This window comes from Alosa alosa, chromosome 13, assembly GCF_017589495.1.
Source record: "Alosa alosa isolate M-15738 ecotype Scorff River chromosome 13, AALO_Geno_1.1, whole genome shotgun sequence".
NCBI lineage: Eukaryota > Metazoa > Chordata > Actinopteri > Clupeiformes > Clupeidae > Alosa > Alosa alosa.
In genome coordinates this window covers 11,711,865-11,730,435 of record NC_063201.1, presented here as the reverse complement: position 1 = coordinate 11,730,435, position 18,571 = coordinate 11,711,865, and the positions used below count along the sequence as shown (strand labels likewise).

Below are 18,571 nucleotides of genomic sequence, written 5' to 3'. Positions count from 1 at the left end.
ATATATTTAACTATTTTAAGAAAAGGTATAAATGTGGCCACAGTTCGGCTGTGGCATGGAGGGAGGGGTTATGCATATCTGCTAATGTGCTAATATAACACGCAAACAGTGAGACAGAAAGACAGTGGTAAAAGTGGCTAGTGGTAAAAAGTGGCTAGTGGACAGACAGTATCCAAACATGGAGGGGGTGAAAAGGCAGACAGACTATGCAGAGAAGTCTATCTCTCCTCTTCCCTTAAGTGAAGCATTGAACAGTTCAATGGCCCTGGGGACAAATGACTTTCTCAGTCTGTCTGTTGTGCAAGGCAGTGAGCGAAGTCTCCAGCTGATCAGGCTCTTCTGCTTTACAATAGTGCTGTGGAGTGGATGACACTCATTGTCCAAAATGTTGATCAGTTTGTTCAGGGTCCTTTTGTCAGATAGTGAAGTGATGCACTCCAGTTCAGCTCCCACTACAGAGCCAGCTTTCCTTACCAGCCTGTCAATTCGCCCCGCATCCTTCTTCCTCGTGCTTCCTCCCCAGCATGATACTGCATAGAAGAGGACGCTGGCAACAACAGACTGGTAGAACATCCTGAGGAGCTTGCTGCACACATTGAAGGACCGAGGCCTCCTCAGGAAGTACAGCCTGCTCTGCCCTTTCTTGTAGAGTGCATCAGTGTTGGCTGACCAGTCCAGTTTATTGTCCAGGTGGAGACCCAGATACTTGTAGGTGCTTACCACCTTCACATTGACCCCATCAATGTGGACTGGTAGCAGAGTGGGCTTAGACCTGCAGAAATCCACCACCATCTCCTTGGTCTTTGAAGTGTTGAGTTGAAGATGATTGAGTTTGCACAATTGCACAGTTCTCCAACTCCTCCACCAGGCTCCTGTACTCCTCCTCCTGCCCGTTCCTGAAACACCCCACAATTGCAGTATCGTCAGAAAACTTCTGCATGTGGCATGACTCGGTGTTGTAGCAGAAGTCAGATGTGTACAGGGTGAACAGGATTGGAGAGCACAGTTCCCGTGGTGCTCCGTGCTGCTGATCACAGTGACAGTTCTTCAGTCTGACGAACTGTGGTCGCCCGGTCAGGTAATTTGTAATCCAGGTTACCAGGTGAGCGTCCACACCCATCTGCAAGAGCTTGTCTCCCAATCTGAGGGGTTGGATGGTGTTAAAAGCACTTGAGAAATCAAAGAACATGTTTCTCACAGCACTTTTCCCCTAACCTGACTCTCGCCAGATGAATTTCGTTCCGCTTAGCTCCGCCTAGCTTCACTCACATCCATATGGGACCTATTCCATTGATAGTGATTTCTGCAACCGACTTTATGGTTCAGCCAATCAGGACGCAGGGCGGGAGTTTCATAGATGTGACGTAGTGGAGAAGCGACCGTGAGACTGTTATTAGCGTCACGGGTTGGCTTCGATGTGAGTGGTTGAAGTAGCACGTCAATATGACGGACAAGTGGCTTATTCAATCATATGCAAGCATTTTTTGATTAGGCCCAGCCTTCTGAAACACCATTCCAATGGATCGGTTCCAGATGGATGAGTGGAGCTAGGTGGAGCGAAATCACTTTTCCCCTTGTCTAGGTGAGAATGTGTCCTGTGTAGAAGATAAGTGATGGCATCGTCCACGCCCACTTTCTCCTGGTATGCAAACTGTATACAGGTCTAGTGCATGGCATACCTGGGGTCTGAGCATACCTAAGACCAATCACTCCATCGTCTTCATCACATGTGATGTAAGAGCGACAGGTCTGTAGTCATTAAGCTCACTAGGGTGTGGCTTCTTAGGGACAGGGGTGAGACATGATGTCTTCCACAGTGTTGGAACATTTATGACATCACTACTTGAATGACATTTCAATATTCCTTTGGCTTTTCCCATACATACAAAGTATACAGTACAATACATCGCCATTCTTTTTTTCCCACATGCATCACAGAAAACGTTTAATTTTACCGCACCAGTCCGTATCCGTATATAATGTCCGTTTTTTAACCCAAACTCCGGTCCCATTGTTCTACAACTGGCGGTAATGCGCCAGGTCCAGTGACAGACGCGGTGCGCTCTGTCACAGTAAGAAACAGAAACCAGAGAGGGCAAGAGAGATGCCCACTAGAATGGCAAATGGAAAAGTGAAAGTAAACTGTAGCCATAACATTCTGTGTACTCATAGAAGAGGGTGGACAGTAATCACCTAAATAAATGGCATAGGTTTAAATCTCGTCTGCAGACTTGCAGTCAGGCCATGCAAACCAGGGTTCTCAAGTTTTGAGCTCAGCTTGGAGAGAGATTTGGGGTGCACTCACTCACTCACTAATTTTAAAAAAATTGGAAAGAAGCATTAACCCTTTGAGACCTTGAATTTGTCATTGTAATTTATACATCCTATATCTTGTTTTTGTTTATTTTTCAGGACAGTCAGGAATGTGTACCCATCTGGGAAGGGATAATGCATAGCCTATGTCTCTTATGTCAGCCTTATCAAGAAAAACCATTTGTGTTTTTATGTCACCAGTAAGCATGTCAGTAGAAATAACTTTTCAGATTTAGGTGGGATAGATTGGAATCTTGAAATATAATAATCGTGACGCTGGGATATTCTATGGCTTATCAATTTACGAGATGTATATGTACTGAGTGAGACAAATATTTTATTTATTAGGCTAATTGCTTTATTCACTTGAGTAGCCTATGCTGTCACTGAACCATTGGACTAAGCATGTGCATGCCGAGACCATTTTTTTATAAAGACAGCAAGTTCATTATCTTGGGTTGAGTGAGAGTGATTGAGTGATTGGATGTCGGGTTAAATGAACGCTTATGTTGATTTAGTCTAGTTATACAAAAATAATGCTATAATGACACAATCATTATGTTTGACAGACAGTTGAATTTCAATAAAAAGAATGTTGGTACGATACAAACCCCACACAATAGCCTATTTTGGATTTTACCGATACAACGTAGCCTATTTTTGATTGGATGTCGATATTTTTATTATGACCGCCACGCAGAGCGTAAGCGCGGTCATATAGGTTTAGTCAGATTTTATTTTTTTTTATTTTTCGTGATGTCCAAATTTCCGCCGTCCAAGGATTCCCGGACACTGAATGACCGGGTAGACGAAACTTGGTGGGCATGTAACCCCATATGGATAGCATGGAACCATCGTTTTTCGCTTTTGATCTGTAGCCCCCCCGCTGGACTGCATCCCCCGAAAGGAGGGTAGGGCAGACACAGTTTTCTGTGAATATCTCGAGAACCAGGATACCATATTATTATTAGGAGGACCATTTATTTTTTGTCTGTTGATCTCAAGGGGCCATGTCAACCCATTCCATAACCACTCATTTCATGTATAGCGCCACCTAGTTAAACACTAAAAAGTGAAAATGAGGTGTTGTAATCGCAGGTATCTTTGACCTAACATAGTCAAAACTGCACGAAATTGGAAGTGTAGGATCATTATGACACCCTCTGAATGCACGCCAAGTTTCGTGGAATTCCGTTAATAGGGGGCCACACAATAAATTAATTTATGTTACTATACACCAACTGGCCTGTAGGTGGCCGGAGACAGTTTTCTGTGAATATCTCGAGAACCGTAGGGCCTAGGAGGTCCACCTTTTTTTTGTATGTTGGTCTTAAGGGGGCATGTCAACCCATCCCATTACCACTTATTTCATGTATGGCCACCTAGTTAAAAAATTAAAAGCAAAAATTAGGTGTTTTCATCACAATATGTCTGGCTGACATGGTCAAAAACTGCACGAAATTGAAAGTGTAGGATCATTATGACACCCTCCTAATGCATGCCAAGTTTTGTGAACTTTCGTTCATGGGGGGGCCTTACAATAAAATAATTTATGTGTACATTTAGTGACCGCATTACACCAACAAGGCATTCCGGACACTGAAAGACCGGGGTTCTTGGTGGGCATGTAACTCCACATGGATAGCATGGAACCATCGTTTTTTGTTTTGATCTGTAGCCCCCCCGCTGTACTGGACCCACCGAAAGGAGGGTAGGGCAGACACAGTTTTCTGTGAATATCTTGAGAACCGTAGGGCCTAGGATGACCAATTTGTTCCGTATGTTTGCCTCCAGGGGTCATGTTAACCCATTCCATGTGCACACATGTGCATAAACAGATACACACTTTTATACATTCACAGTTATCATAATCTTATGACACATACTCACACAGTAGACATATATGTACGCATGCATGCACATGCACAAACACACATACGCAGGCAAACACACAAGCACGCACACACACACACACACACACACACACACACACAAACATAAACATGTACACGCACGCATGCATGGGGTTGTATAAAATGAATTTTACATGTGAAATCTATGAACTAATCATGTTTTGGTACTTGTTGTCTAGCAGATACCAGTGAGAATTGAGTGTGGATAATGCAATTTAGTGAGACAGTTAGAATCATATAGGCCTTTCAGCGTGATTTATTTTTGTGGAAAAAATGTGCTGGACTGGGTGGCGGTCATATTTTGTACCGCTCTGCGGTACATCTAGTTTTTTTATTTGTCTGGTGAGTGGTGCGCTAGTTCTGAACCCTGCGAGAAATCCTCTCGTATCCCTGCGTCTCCTCTAGGCTACTAATTATGCAGATACCTTGACATCCCTAGTAATATTTCTGCGTGAGAAATGCAAGGTGTGGCGTGTGAACTTGTTGAATTGCGTGAGACTTGAGAACCCTGATGCAAACCACGTGTGTGAGAGTGTGTGTGTGTGTGTGACCTATATAAAAAAAACACAGACACAGAAGGCTGGTTGTTTTTGTTTTTTGGCTGAGAGCGCTCTCTCATGCACATTGTTTAGAATTACCTGTGGCATGCACTCCAAAACCAGATCAACAGGCTCTGGGCCTGTTTTGTGGCCATGCCCCTGCCTGGCTCTGCCCTTTACAGGTTGGGAGGGAGAGGAGGAGGAGTGTAGTCCTTTGTCAGACAGAAATCCCAGGATTCAGGAAATCCCCCTTCACTCCCACTTCTCACAAGCTTCCCAAAGTACGGAAGAGAGAGGAGGAAGGAGAGAGTGAGAGAAGGAGAGAGGGAGAGGAGGAGGAGGGAGGGAAGGAGAGGGAGAAGGGAGGAAACAGAGGGAATAAATCATGGGAGGGGTTTGTAAGCAGGGGCTACGCACAGGGGAATGCCGGACAAGATGAGGAAAAAGATGAGTGGAGGAAGCGGCTGGAGGGTGTGACTACAAGAGAAAAATAGAGAGACCAGCTGTTTAGGAGTTGGAGAGAGAAAACAGCGGGAGGGGCCGAAGCAGACACGACTGTCGCAAGGTTTTTGGTCTCAGTCTCAACGTTATGAACAAGAACCTCGGTGTGGTGCATACCAGCAGTCGTGGGTGTTCACTCTTTGTCTTGTACCTCTTGCATGGTAATCAACTACGTCTATGTGGAAGGTGCCAAAGTCCTCAGGGGAAACAATGGATTCCTTCAAGACCATCCTCCGTTTTCTGTCCGACCAAAAATCCACCATCGGCTATGGCTTCATGGCCATCCTCACCATCGGAGGCGAGAGGATCTTCTCCATGGTGTCCTTCAACTGCCCGTGTAACCATGACCAGAACTTTGCCTACGGGATCACCTTCCTGCTCGGACCAGCCATCGTGCTGCTGACCACCGGACTGTTTGTCAACAACCGCTTGTGGAGACTCTTCACAGGCTGCTGCCTGAACCCCCTGAAGCTTTGCCCCCGGGGCAACTGCATTGGCTGCTGCACGGGGCTGTGCAAGGTGGTGGGCACGGCGTGTGTGGCTCCCATCATGTGGCTGTGCGTGGCGCTCCTCAACGGAACGTTCTACGAGTGCGCCGTCAGCGGCCTGGACGACAACCTGGTAGTGCCGCTGCTCTGCAAGAACAAGACGACGCTGTGCCGGGAGGAACTGGCGCGGGTTCCGTGTGGGAGATCCAAGCTCCCGACCAATGAGAACATGGAGCTGCTCCTCATGTTCCGAGCTCAGTCACAGGTAAGTGATAAAGACACAGAGGCTCAGCAGTAGTTCAGTGTTTGACAGATAGGTGAAGTTCAATGTTCGGCCAAAGTTCAAAGTTCACCCATGTATGTGACAGGAAAATCTGTTATCCAAAATAAATTGGATTTTATATAGCCTAAACGTTTTATATATTAGATATACTGAATCTATAATCAAATCTAATTGATACAACTAAAGTATAGATGAAAATGACCATATACAATTGCATAGAACATGAGTTCATGTGATATACACTGCAATTCCTGAAGTGTTGTTTTTAGAATGACAATAAAAACAATCTTGAATATATTGCACTACTGCATGTGATATATTACTCAGTTGCTTGTCTTGTCTGGAAAACAAAAATTCTTTCAGACTTCAACAATGATGTCACTCTAATGGCATGATAAAAGGACAGCACTGGCCTGTTTCTCTCCACATTGCTTGTGTCTACAGGCCTTTTCATTGTCCCATTTCTAGCGCTTGCACATGCAGACAAATCTTTTAAATGAGAGAATTAAGGTGAATAACATGCATAGGTATATCACAAAAACTTTATCTGTCAATTGCTACTTAGTCTAGCACCATAGCTTTGTGTTGTCTTCATATTGCACCATAGGTTTGAATATTAATTTCGAAGGTCTGTTTGCATATCCATTTTGAAATGTAATGCCTGTATTTCAAACAAATTAGATTCACAACCATACCATATATTCAATTCCATTTTAGTTGTATACAGTACATGTTAATGCTGGAAGTATGTGTTTTTGCAGATTCTGGGTTGGGCCATCATTATAATCTCAGCAATAGTAGGCTTGATTGGCACCTGCTACAGAAACTGTCGCTCACAGGTGAGCTACCTGCAGCTCACGTTCTGGAAGCGCTACATGGAGAAGGAGCGGGAGAAGTTTGACGTGTACGCCTCTGAATATGCCACCAAACTAGCGGAGCGCAACCTCAAGAGCTTCTTTGAGAACCGAGATCCTGAAGCGTTCCCTTTCCCTAACCACCGGGCCTGGGAGGAGATCTCTTCCCCGTACACATTCACACGTGGAGAACAGTGCTACAGCACCTTGCAGCGCTATGTAGACCGCAGTGATCGAGACCTCAACCCAGAGAAGAGACCTGTCTTGGATATGGAGCATGGCATTGAGATGACTTAGAGGAGACTTCATCTTAATGTGGCACAAGAGATGCTCTCACATTAAGCTGACTGCTCAATTGGGTTTGGGGGGTAATCATGGGTTAAGGATGATTTACATTGATGAGACTCTTTTTTTGAAGTAACATTCCATACTATTATTTGACCATCAGCAGCTTGTGGCTGGAAGGACAGAGAGAACGATGCTTGAAAATCACGTGACTGCCTTCCTCAGGGACAATATGCTGCACTTCCTCTCAGATGTGGACCATTAAAAACCACTCAGTAAAACACTATTAGCTCAAAGATGACAGGCCAATTTCTGCAAAGTACTGAGGCCATAGAATCAAAACAGCTTTTCTGTTAGTGCCTTTCCTCTTTGCAACCACACACAATTCCAGCTTCTCCTTTCCTATTGTGCAGACTTGTCACATTGTATTTCACATTCAGACGATTACAAGGATGTTTGGTTGTTTGGGGAAGTTGATGGCCATGTTTTTCTAACAGTTAGTGCACATAATATAGTCCATACTGGCTACAATCCCTTTTGGTCCTAATCTGCCTTCTAGGCATAATTTTGTTCATGTTGCTAAACCATGACAAATCAGCACTTATTTGTATTCTCTGTAAGAGGTGAGATTATTCATCTGATAACTAAAGTGTTGGGGGGGGGGGGGGGCTTCTACTTAAATGGCCACATTCATACACCATCACATTAAAATAACATAGTTTTTTCATTTCAGTTTTGGTCTCAACTCACCTCAGTAAAAACTATTACTGTCAGCTAGAAGAACGGAGGTGTGCACAGAAATGCATGCTCAATAGCAATGTCCAGATATCCTTCACATCATGGGACCCTGTGAATGAGAGATAGCAATTAATAGTCAGAGAGGGAAGGGACAGCACACACACAGACATGACTCACGGTAGGCTACTCATGGTCTAGCAGCATGCAGTATGAGTTACACTATCAAATATCAAATACATAGACAAAATAAAAACAGCCATGCATGCTGACATTACACATAAATGGTAGGCTGAATCACATGGATCCAGAACAGTGCAACAACCAGGAAAGAATTACAGATCACTCTTACTCTTTAAGGTACATCAGAAAGTTAAGAAGTATGCTTTTATCATTTTATACTGGAAGCATACAAACAAAATAAATATATGTTCTGTTCAGTCATTGCATATAATGGATGTTCTCATGCACCTAATATATATAATTTATACCTTACATCCTTTACGATTTTGAATCATCTATCACTGTGTGTTGTGAGGAGCACATGCATGTGCACACAGTCAGATCATTTTAACTGAAACCTGCAAGTTCAAGTTCAAGTAGTTTATTGTCATGTTCCAATTCCGGAGTAAAGAATAAAGTGTGTTTGTGTCCCTGATAATACTACATCCCTGATAATACACTACTAATTATTTAAAAGAAAATTGCATTATTTGTAACAAATACCACTATCACTATCCCACTATTTGTATAATAAAAAAAGTTACACAAATATGCATATGGTTTTCTGAATTATTGGGTGCATCAATAAACCCATGTGATTTTTCCACCAGAGTAAAAACACTTGTTTGAAAGAATAGGGCTTGATGCTCTTGTGCCTGTTCAAACTTGTCCTGAATGAACACTGAGGCATGAGGCTGCATTTGTCTCCCGACTCTGACTCATGCACAGCAGCCTAATTACCACACCCTTAATTCTATTTTATTATATGATTATCTCTCTTCTCTCTCTCTCTCTCTGCCTGCCTGTGTGTGTGTTTGTGTGGGTGTAATGTTTATGTTGTGTTCAATTTCTCTACTGGTACCAGCCAGATATATTGGTAAAACTACAATTTACATGACCCAGTTGTCCTCTGTAGATGTGCAGTATGCACAGTATTTCAGCCATAACCTAGTCAGAAACAATTGGTTTGCAGTAGTTGAGGTGAGGTATAGGCCTCCCTATATTTTCTTTCTACTCTTAAAATGAATGTATTAGAAATAACACACATTGTGTTGTCCCAGTCTGGACAAATAGATGTGTTAAAACAACACAAGTTGTGTTATTTTTCAACACATTTGTTTTAAGAATGTACAGCAAAATGTAAATGTAAATGTAAGGCCCCATTAAGGACATTTAAGTATTTTCTCATAAGTTACATAAGGAACTAAATTCTTACTCTTGAGAAGGCCTAATTCTGACTTTCAAGGCTCACCGTTGGAATCAGATTTTCCAGATTTGTCAGATTCAGTCATTGAGTCAGGTAGTAATAGAGGTAAATGCAAATACAGGGTAATGGGGAATTGAGAATGGTCAGAGACGTTAACCCCAAGGATGTGACATTTTATGGCTCATTTTGGAAATGTGGGAAATTATCTAGCCTACCAACATGACAGTGTGAGCCATGTGGCACTTGTGGCAACACAGTAAAAGAAGTCTACCACTTTAAATTCAAGGATATATGTCACGTGGTCATATTGAGGCGAAACAATCAACTTCAGAAATGTCATGCAGTTGCAAATGTGCCTTTTTTTGGCTAGAACCATTTTTAAAAATAACTAAATAGAATAATAGTCACGTGGATGAGGGAGTCTCAGCTAAACATTATGTATACTTTATATCGAAATAATGAAACACGCAGGCCACCACTGAGCTGCAGCTGTAGGCTGCTGAGACATAGCCAATAGATTACCGGAGCGAATCAATCTCGGAAGGCCTCAGTGGGGATTGTAACGTGACTAAGAAAAACTCATTTGTGGATTGTAACGTGGTCAGTCCAAAATAGATGGACAGGAGTGATATAAAATGACAGACTACGGAGAGGAGCAGAGGAATGAGTTGGAAGCAATAGAGTCCATTTATCCAGACTCTTACACAGGTAAACATAATATCAAAGAAAGAAGTAAACCACTTCATGGGCTAGCTAGCTAGCACTGGACAGCTAACTAATTGGAAGTGCTCAGGATGAGAATGGCTATTCAGTAGATAGCTACCTATCTAGCCATTTCATCTCAATTAGCAATTAAAGAAACAGAACCTTTCCGCGAAACACACTATAACAGATATAATTCGGCCAAATACGTAACCTTGTTTTGCTACCATATAAGCAAATTGACGCGAGACTATAGACCCTTCATGCCTTGTTATCAAGCATGCAGCTAACATTTACATGAACATAGTTCGAGTTAGTCGGGTGGGTGAGAGCAACTATTTTTCGACTGTTTATTCCAAGATCTGCCTTGTCATATGAGCGTTGTCTTCAAGGGGGAATGCAATTGAAGTGATAACGAAAATACTCCCCACCCATAACGTACATCGACTTGATCCTGTAATTGCATGTGCATACTAACCTAGCCTATGATTCTGCTTCACCACATCTGTAGTCCTGTCAGAGAATCCAGTAAGCTTCACCATCACAGTCACTTCAGATGCAGGAGAAAATGACGAAAGTAAGTATCTATTTTTCTTGCCCGTTGTTTAGTTAGTTTAGTTTTTTGTAGAGATTTGAAGGGCAGGCCCACATCTCTTTTTGTTTTCCAGACTGTTGCCCGTTTAGCAGACTTTGCTTTTTGATGATCAAAAGCACACCGCTCTATTGCAGAACTTTAGAACAAAGTGTAATCTAAGTTCGCATTGAATATTTTTGTTAGCATATTGTGTTTAAATGTGTTGGTTTGGCTGAGAGCATCTGATGTGATCTTGATGTGAGATAATGTGAATGTGCCTTGTGCTTCACCAGCGGTTGAAGTGACTTTAAAGTTCACTTATGTGGAGAAATACCCAGATGAGCCTCCCCTCTGGGAGATCTACGCACAGGAGAACCTGGAGGATTCGGATGCAGAAGAAGTCCTCAGTTTACTACAACAGCAGGTCTCTCTCTCTCTCTCTCTCTCTCTCTCTCTCTCTCCCTCAAATCAAATTAAATAGTGCTTTATTTGCATGAATCAATAAAGTCATTGTTGCCCAAGCTACAGGTATAGCATGTTAATAACCAACTTTACATTAATATTGGTATCGATATAAAGATACAATTAAATGAAAAAGTAAATAAAAGAATAAATGCTAATGCTAATGCTAAAATAACAGTAATAACTTCAGCAATAGTGTTATACCGTAGAAAAGAAAAGAAAGGTCTGTCTCTCTCTCCTTGCTCTTCTGCTCAATCAGTTCATCTTTTTCACTTCTGCACTCAGCTGAAACTGAGTGTTATTCTTTGTTGAAGTGAAATAGATTCATAGCATTTGCTACATTGTATGTATTATCGACATCTGCACTGTGCAGGCATTTCTGTTATACAGTCACAAACATATTATATCTGTTGGAAGCCTGATACAGATGATTGCATTAATGCACAGTGCTGTGTACAACTAAATGGTTGTCACTGACAGCAGTCTCTAACAGCTAACAGCAACTAATGCATTCTTATGTAGTGGTTTGGAATGTCATCTCTGCTTTCTATGCTATATTTCCTGGTAACCATCCACATCTCTCTGTATTGTAATAATAATATCAACAGCAGGTTAATCCCAGTTACCCTTTATGAATTTGTGTGTGATTATTCATTGTTTCAATGCATGACAAAATCGTCTTCTATCTTCAAAATCGTATCCATTGTTTATAGCCTAATGACCACACCTTTAATTTCATTATATGATTCTCTCTCTCTCTCTCTCATGCTCTGTCCCTCTTCTATACCATATCCATGGTTTACTTGATCTTGATACTTTGTAAAACGTTTGTGTTGTCTTTGTTTGCAGGCAGAAGAGAACCTTGGCATGGTGATGATATTTACATTAGTCACTGCTGTGCAGGAGAAACTCAATGAAATAGTGGACCAGATCAAGAGCAGGCAAGAGGAGGACCGGCTACAGAAGGAGAAGGAGTTAGAGGAAGCTGAGAAGGTTTGAACAAAATCAAAGATGGAACATGTTGTGATGATGAGTTAGATGTCACATGCCTTGTTTGATAATTATAAGTAATTAAGGAAAGCATTATGGTGTCCGTCAGGAAAGATTCCAAGTTTATCTATTTCAGGTGCTAATATATATAGACATCTCAGGAGAAATCAGGAGCTTTTCTTGATAATTGAATTTGTAGAAAAGCGCATCACCAAAATCCATATCCAACCAATATAGGAATGTTGATGCAGCTTCAAGTTGGCTGTTGTTTTTAGTCTAAAATGTAGCTTTAAAAAGTAAGTTACCTTATAGAAATGTATGTTAAGTCTTTGCATGGGACCCTTTAACTTCTTTTCTGAACTACTTCTGATATGAAGCAGCTGTTTGTCAGCCTGACCTTCATTTCTGTAAAAAAAAAAAAAAAAAAACACACACTTCTGTGTGTATGCTCAACAGAAAGCCTTCCAGGGTACAGTGGTGACCATCGAGAACTTCCTGTCGTGGAAGGCAGGCTTTGAGCAAGATATGGCGGAGATCAGGAAGAAGAGGCAGAAAGAGGAGGAGCAGGCGGGGAAGAACAAACTCACAGGTAACTCTAATCTTAGAGAAGCATCACCAGGAAAACGTCTCTTCACTTTTTTTTCATTTTTATTAATTGAACAGTTTCAGTCTGACTTGATATATCTTGTTATGCATTATATTTATTATATCAATGTCTTCATTATATTAATGCCAAGGCTTATAACTATTAAAAAGCACATTACATTTTTGGACATTGTATCATGACATCAACATCATATATCTTATGACAGTGAGAGAATTATAGTGCTCACCTTTTTATATATATTTTTTAATTATTGTGATTAAAACAGAAGAAAAATAAAGTATTTCCAAGAATTACCTCATCAAATGGCCATTCTACAGTCATGGTCACATGTATGTTAGTGGCTCTTTTCAGGCACACATTCTGATATACTCATTTGTACTGATACAAGTATATAGTATAGTATAAGTATATATACTCTTTTGATCCCCTGAGGGAAATTTGGTCTCATTTATCCCAATCAATGAATTAGTGAAACACACTCAGCACACAGTGAACACACAGTGAGGTGAAGCACACACTAATCCCGGTGCAGTGAGCTGCCTGTTACAACAGCGGCGCTCGGGGAGCAGTGAGGGGTTAGGTGCCTTGCTCAAGGGCACTTCAGCCGCGGCCCACTGGTCGGGGCTCCAGTTACAAGTCCGGAGTGCTAACCAGTGACTTGCCTCTAAAACAGCTAAAGAAAGTGTCAAAGTTGTCATACTAAGTGACATTCTATTGCTTTTTCATCACAAGCAATTTGTGAGATTGCTGGTGGTTTAATAAACTCTCAATAACTGTTGATTTGTATGTGTGTGTTTATTACCAACAGGAAAACAGTTATTTGAAACAGACCACAATCTAGACACGTCGGATATCCAGTTTCTGGAGGATGGTATGGAATCACATTTTCACACCTTGCCCTTCATGCGTTTAATAATTAACTGACCGCATGTGGAGCTACCACATGTCCTGCTGCTGTTCTGTAGTAAGCTGGTTAGTCAGCGTGTGTAACACTACTCCTCTCTATGCTCTTATTCAGCTGGTAACAGCGTGGAGGTGGACGAGTCCCTCTTCCAGGACATTGACGATTTGGACCTGGACGAAGACGACCCGGATTTTGACCCATTAGCACTCGGCAGCGATGAGGACTAAAGTGACGTATTCCAAGTGAAGGTGCAGACTGATGGGCAACACAACTCTGCCTGTCAGTCGCTCTCTGTACGAAACACAGACTGTCTACGCAATCAAGCTGTAATCTGTGATGATGATGATGCCGCCTCGGGGTGTTTCTGTGCAACTTTTCCGGTGTGATTTCTACACCTATGCCATTAAAGTCATCAGCCGTCACCTCTGCCTCTTCCTCTACTGGACTTTAACAACATGTGGCATTATTATCAGAAGCAGGAATGATGCACCACTATTATGATCAATATGCAGGAGTAACTGCCTTAAACATTTGAAGTATCTGCTATCTAGAAATTGCTCTCCTTTCATCTCTTAAAGCAGCTTTATCGTAGCCTGGAAAATCCAGACCCTGATAATCTAGAAAGATTAAGGGTCTGGCCAAGAACAATGTAATGCCCAACTCGAGGGGCCGCAACAAGCATGCATTTAAAAATCTCACTAGACCATGTTTACTCTGAATGATTTCGGACTTTGACGCAATTGGATAACACTACGACCAATGTGTACTGTCCTCCAACATTGCAGCGCTGTCTTCATCAGTTTAGCTGGTTCCCCAGAATGTTGGGGTAAAAGTAACGTGCATCATTGCTCCTTGCCAGAGTGTCTCGCAGAGACAATTCCATTGTGCTCTCGCAAGAACTCTGGATTTCCAGGGTAGCTTTATCGTGGATCTAAACAGAAATAAACTAAATGGAAAACCAATTACAAAATATAAATGCATCAGAATGCCCACTCTAATAGCATGTGCATCATAGATAATGCCCAAAGCAATGTTATCCATGGTAGCTTGAGCAGTAAATTCATTCTCTAGAGAGACCCTGTAAGGCCATTGAAGGCATCACAAGATGTTGCTTCTGCCAGGGCTGATCAGGTCATCCTGTTCAGTGTGATCAGGGTTGTGCGTTAGTGTCCTCAGTCGGCTAGGTACAGAATGTTAAGACCTCTGGCTGAATAATGCTACTTGTGATCCTGATGTTACAGTGCTACTACATCACCAACAGAGGGCAGATTCCAGTTGCCAGGAGAAAAACCCCATTATGTAGCCTACTTTACATCCGATAGATAGCAAAAGTCATCAGAGCAGATCAAATGATTAATTTAGCATAAACATAATGCTCCAATGATCCAGATGCCTGTTAAATCACAATTCTAATTATTATGATTGTAAAGTCTCATGCAATAGTGATGTAGTCAGCAGTTGAATGAGAGGTGTTTGTCTAAAACCACAGAATATTACAAGAGCTGCAACTGCTAGGTTAACAATACTTGAATTGTTAGTTTTGATTTAATAACAGCTGTGATTACCACTGATCATGTCATACTGCAAAAAATCAGATATTGCATATATAAAATTATCACACCTACTTAGTGACATTGGTGCTATAAACATGGTGCCTATAAGAACAGGTAGACAAATACAACAATTATGTCATATATGTTGTGCCTGTCCTGTTCACACCCAAAAGGAATTTTTACATTTCAGAGATCTTCAAACTCCTCATTGTAATGCATGTCCACAGGGCCTGAGGTCATCACTTCTGGCATGACCTCGGACATGTCTCATTTAAATGAAAGGGGGACGCCCTCATCTTCTCCTGAAACACCTTATCAAATCGCTCACTCTGGGCAACACTGAACAGGTTTTTCCAAACGCCAATCGTCCCTGGTGACACACAGAGGAAGGAGACGCTTTTCGTATTTCGTAAAGAGGATGTTAAGAGGAATGTACAGATTTTTTGCACTATATGAATTAGAATTAATTAATTCATCTGAATTAATAAGCCCACCTTTCCTCATGAATGATCCCCTCTTGTGGTTAATGACTGTATCAGGTATCTGTCTGTAGTTAGTGCACGGGTTCTGCATCATGTTGTGGAACTTGGCGTGCTCCACCATGTCAGCATCTGGCTGTCGGTGAGCTCTCTGCCAGGAAAGAACACACTCTCTGTACCACTGACACCTCACTTCTGGCACTGAGCACATGACTAAACGTATGACTAATATTTGGATTACATATTCTTTATCATGTCTGTCTGAATGGTTTGTAGAAGGCATGTGGTAATGCCATACCTGAATCATGTCCTCATATGTTACATACAAGATTTTCATGTCATCCCTGTGTGAGTAATAGGTTTTGATGTGCTCAAACCAAGTATTGCCATACACTAGAAAGAGAGACATGTTGATTAAACTCGACAATAACCTAGTTATTGTGCTCACCTAACTCAGAAGTTTGAAGGTATGCCAATTCATCACTTCATATCACTAACACAATGTTCTTTAAAAAAAAAAAATGACAATGGCTGCCAAAACACATCACTAGCATAATTATTATTATTTTTAAAAATCAGACAAACTACTTACAATGGCTGCCAAAACACTTTGTAAGCAGTGCTGAGGTGGCCCTGGTTACAGTTTATATGTTTACAGTATTGTTCCTACCTCTTCCATCCAAAAACTTTTCAAAGAAGTCACTGAAGTCCTTAGGAGTCTCCAGCATTGCTGCACAGTGGTGGAAGTGGTAATATGACACCAGGACATCTTTTGGATTCCTCGCCATATAAATGATCTGAAGAGACAGCAAGAAATGCTAAAACAGTGAACTGACTTAGTGAGTGTGTAACTACAGTATGTAGTAGCACTGCAATTACACAGTCATGCTAATAAAGTAGCATTGAATTTGAAAATTACACATAACTCTGTGATATACAGTTCCGATAGCACTCGAGTACATTTTCTGTTTCTGTGGGAGTCGTAATTTGTGTTTATAGAAAAATACAAAACTCATGTCATTCAACATGGCCCACACCCTGGCCCTCTTCTGCCTGAGGCCGGTTGGGATGAGCTCGTATGGCAGGTGCGTCACGCGCAGGCGAGGAGAAGACAGAGGAGCCCCGACAAATGCCATCTCGCTCCCCTGCACCTCGATCCAGGGCATGCGCTCAGAGTTTGACTGACCTGAGGATGCCTTGACTTTGCCCTTCGACTCGATGAGGAGGATGATCTGTTGCATCCATATGGTTCCTGGGCCAGAGGAGTGCAGAAAGACAGCATAAGTGAAAGGCTAAATAAAAGCCTTATATGGGATGGACATTTTTAGGCTTTCCCCCCAAATATTGCACTGTTCCCACCTAGTTTGGCCTATCATCAAATGCTTGACCTCTTTAGAAAGCTGAGACCCTGTAGTGTCTTAGATAACAATCAGAATAGCTCTGTGAAGTACTGGCACAGAGCTACAGTGGCTAGAATATATATTTTTTTCTTTTATGCTGGATAACAAGCATCTCTGAACTGACCACATTTCAGCCCTCTATCACTTGATATGACTTAGAAACACAGAGCACTAGCACCAGGTCTTGTGAAGCTTTATGCAAAAGTAAAGATCAATATAGAATAAAAAATGAGTACTTTACACCATTATTTGTCTAAGTATGCTCATGCGTTTTGTAAAATGCCCTATGGAAACTTCCCATAGGACTTTTTGGTTACCCAAAATGCATACAATGACAATAAAAGCCTTACTGTGTGGCAACCTCTTGGCATAGAAGCATAATCCTGGTCTCAAATGAAAGGTAACACTCTGAGGTTTCTTGTAGACTATTAGGATTGTATGTCAGGTTCTGATATATATCTTTATACAGCTCTGGGTGTGCCGTGGAATACACACTGTTCCATATGGCCACCTTAGGTCTACATGCCACAACTGATGGCCTACCAACTTTTTTCAATATTTTTAAGCTCAAGTCCTTTATTTCATTATTTCAAGAAACTCATGATGTGGCTATATGCTGCAGGAGTTTAATTTATGCCTTTTCACTAGAAAAGTAACACTACCATGCAATTTGCACAAACTTTAGCATAAAACTAATGCCTGTCAGAATGGATGGTATTAACCAACAACATATTATCCTCCTCCCCTGCGTATAGGCCACCTTGGGGTATGTGACAAGAAATATGTCCAAATCTCTAATTTTCCAGCTTTGGATTCGATCCACTTCCTCGGGCGAGTTGACACCAGGGATCAAGTTAAAAACCCGATGCGGAATCAACCTAACCTCTGGAGCAGACACAAGACCTACAAGACAAAGGAGGATGTAAGCTGGCGGTAGGCTATTGTTTTGTAGGTTATAGGCCTAATACTACAATTATGGCGGTAATTGGTCAGAGGCCATTTTGCAAATGCAAAAATCAGGGAATTGCAATATTGCAAAAGATTTCATGTCTATAAGCAATGTAACAACTCACTGACTTTTTGTTGCAGAGAAGACTTTAGCACAAGAAGTGAAGTGTAAAGCATGGATTATATTGCGCATACACGTCCATGCATCAAGAGAGAGAAACGCACGACGCTCACCTGACAGTAGTGTTAATTTCGTCAGACAAGATGAGAGGAAATATGTTCGTCAACGACCTTTTTTTTCATGACTAAGAAGACACGTTTCAAAGCTGCCACCATCATACCTGTGCCGAAGAAAACTGCTCCATCCTGCTTCAATGACTACCGCCCCGTGGCATTAACACCCATCATCATGAAGTGCTTTGAGCGGCTTGTCATGTCACACATCAAATCCATTCTCCCCCCCACCCTGGACCCCTTCCAGTTTGCATACCGAGCCAAACGGTCCACAGAGGATGCAATCTGCTCTGCCCTCCACCCAGCCCTCACCCACCTGGAAAAAAGAGACTCATATGTGAGATTGCTGTTTATAGACTTCAGTTCTGCATTCAACAC

At 41.8% G+C, this 18,571-nt stretch overlaps 3 protein-coding genes across 5 annotated transcripts in view; 2 read left to right on the top strand and 1 right to left on the bottom strand.

Moving 5' to 3' along the window:
• The window catches only part of LOC125305397 (calcium homeostasis modulator protein 5-like), a 12,019-nt gene extending 4,194 nt beyond the window's left edge, over nucleotides 1-7,825 (top strand). Inside the window, exons 1-3 of one of the 3 annotated variants that reach the window (XM_048260093.1) lie at nucleotides 4,771-5,330; nucleotides 5,453-6,019; nucleotides 6,799-7,825. In XM_048260093.1, the coding sequence (XP_048116050.1) occupies nucleotides 5,477-6,019; nucleotides 6,799-7,188 (933 nt within the window). In that variant the 5' untranslated portion in view covers nucleotides 4,771-5,330; nucleotides 5,453-5,476 and the 3' untranslated portion in view covers nucleotides 7,189-7,825. Of the gene's footprint in view, nucleotides 1-4,770; nucleotides 6,020-6,798 lie in introns of those variants that run through there. The other 2 variants (XM_048260092.1, XM_048260091.1) reach the window with 2 other exon arrangements.
• A 2,024-nt stretch (nucleotides 7,826-9,849) lies between these two features.
• On the top strand, nucleotides 9,850-14,001 carry rwdd1 (RWD domain containing 1). Its single transcript, XM_048260089.1, has 7 exons — nucleotides 9,850-10,048; nucleotides 10,554-10,619; nucleotides 10,910-11,040; nucleotides 11,928-12,071; nucleotides 12,525-12,657; nucleotides 13,484-13,546; nucleotides 13,694-14,001. Exons 1-7 carry the CDS (start codon nucleotides 9,976-9,978, stop codon nucleotides 13,804-13,806), a joined length of 723 nt encoding a protein of 240 aa, XP_048116046.1. The 5' UTR covers nucleotides 9,850-9,975; the 3' UTR covers nucleotides 13,807-14,001.
• Nucleotides 14,002-15,371: 1,370 nt separating this feature from the next.
• Nucleotides 15,372-18,344, bottom strand: LOC125305763 (sulfotransferase 1C3-like). Its single transcript, XM_048260698.1, has 6 exons — nucleotides 18,301-18,344; nucleotides 16,798-16,863; nucleotides 16,282-16,408; nucleotides 15,910-16,004; nucleotides 15,627-15,762; nucleotides 15,372-15,502 (listed from the first exon to the last, which is right to left on the bottom strand). Exons 1-6 carry the CDS (start codon nucleotides 18,322-18,324, stop codon nucleotides 15,372-15,374), a joined length of 579 nt encoding a protein of 192 aa, XP_048116655.1. The 5' UTR covers nucleotides 18,325-18,344.
• Nucleotides 18,345-18,571: the final 227 nt, after the last annotated feature.

Excerpts from the sequence above, each read along its gene's own strand:
- rwdd1 (XM_048260089.1), top strand. The coding sequence starts at position 9,976 with ATGACAGACTACGGAGAGGAGCAGAGGAATGAGTTGGAAGCAATAGAG. Across the intron at positions 11,041-11,927 it reads TCAGTTTACTACAACAGCAG|GCAGAAGAGAACCTTGGCAT; the intron begins GTCTCTCTCTCT and ends CTTTGTTTGCAG. Across the intron at positions 13,547-13,693 it reads TATCCAGTTTCTGGAGGATG|CTGGTAACAGCGTGGAGGTG; the intron begins GTATGGAATCAC and ends GCTCTTATTCAG.
- LOC125305763 (XM_048260698.1), bottom strand. The coding sequence starts at position 18,324 with ATGGAGCAGTTTTCTTCGGCACAG. Across the intron at positions 16,864-18,300 it reads AGCAGTTTTCTTCGGCACAG|GAACCATATGGATGCAACAG; the intron begins GTATGATGGTGG and ends CCTCTGGCCCAG. Across the intron at positions 16,409-16,797 it reads CAAAGTCAAGGCATCCTCAG|ATCATTTATATGGCGAGGAA; the intron begins GTCAGTCAAACT and ends CTGTCTCTTCAG.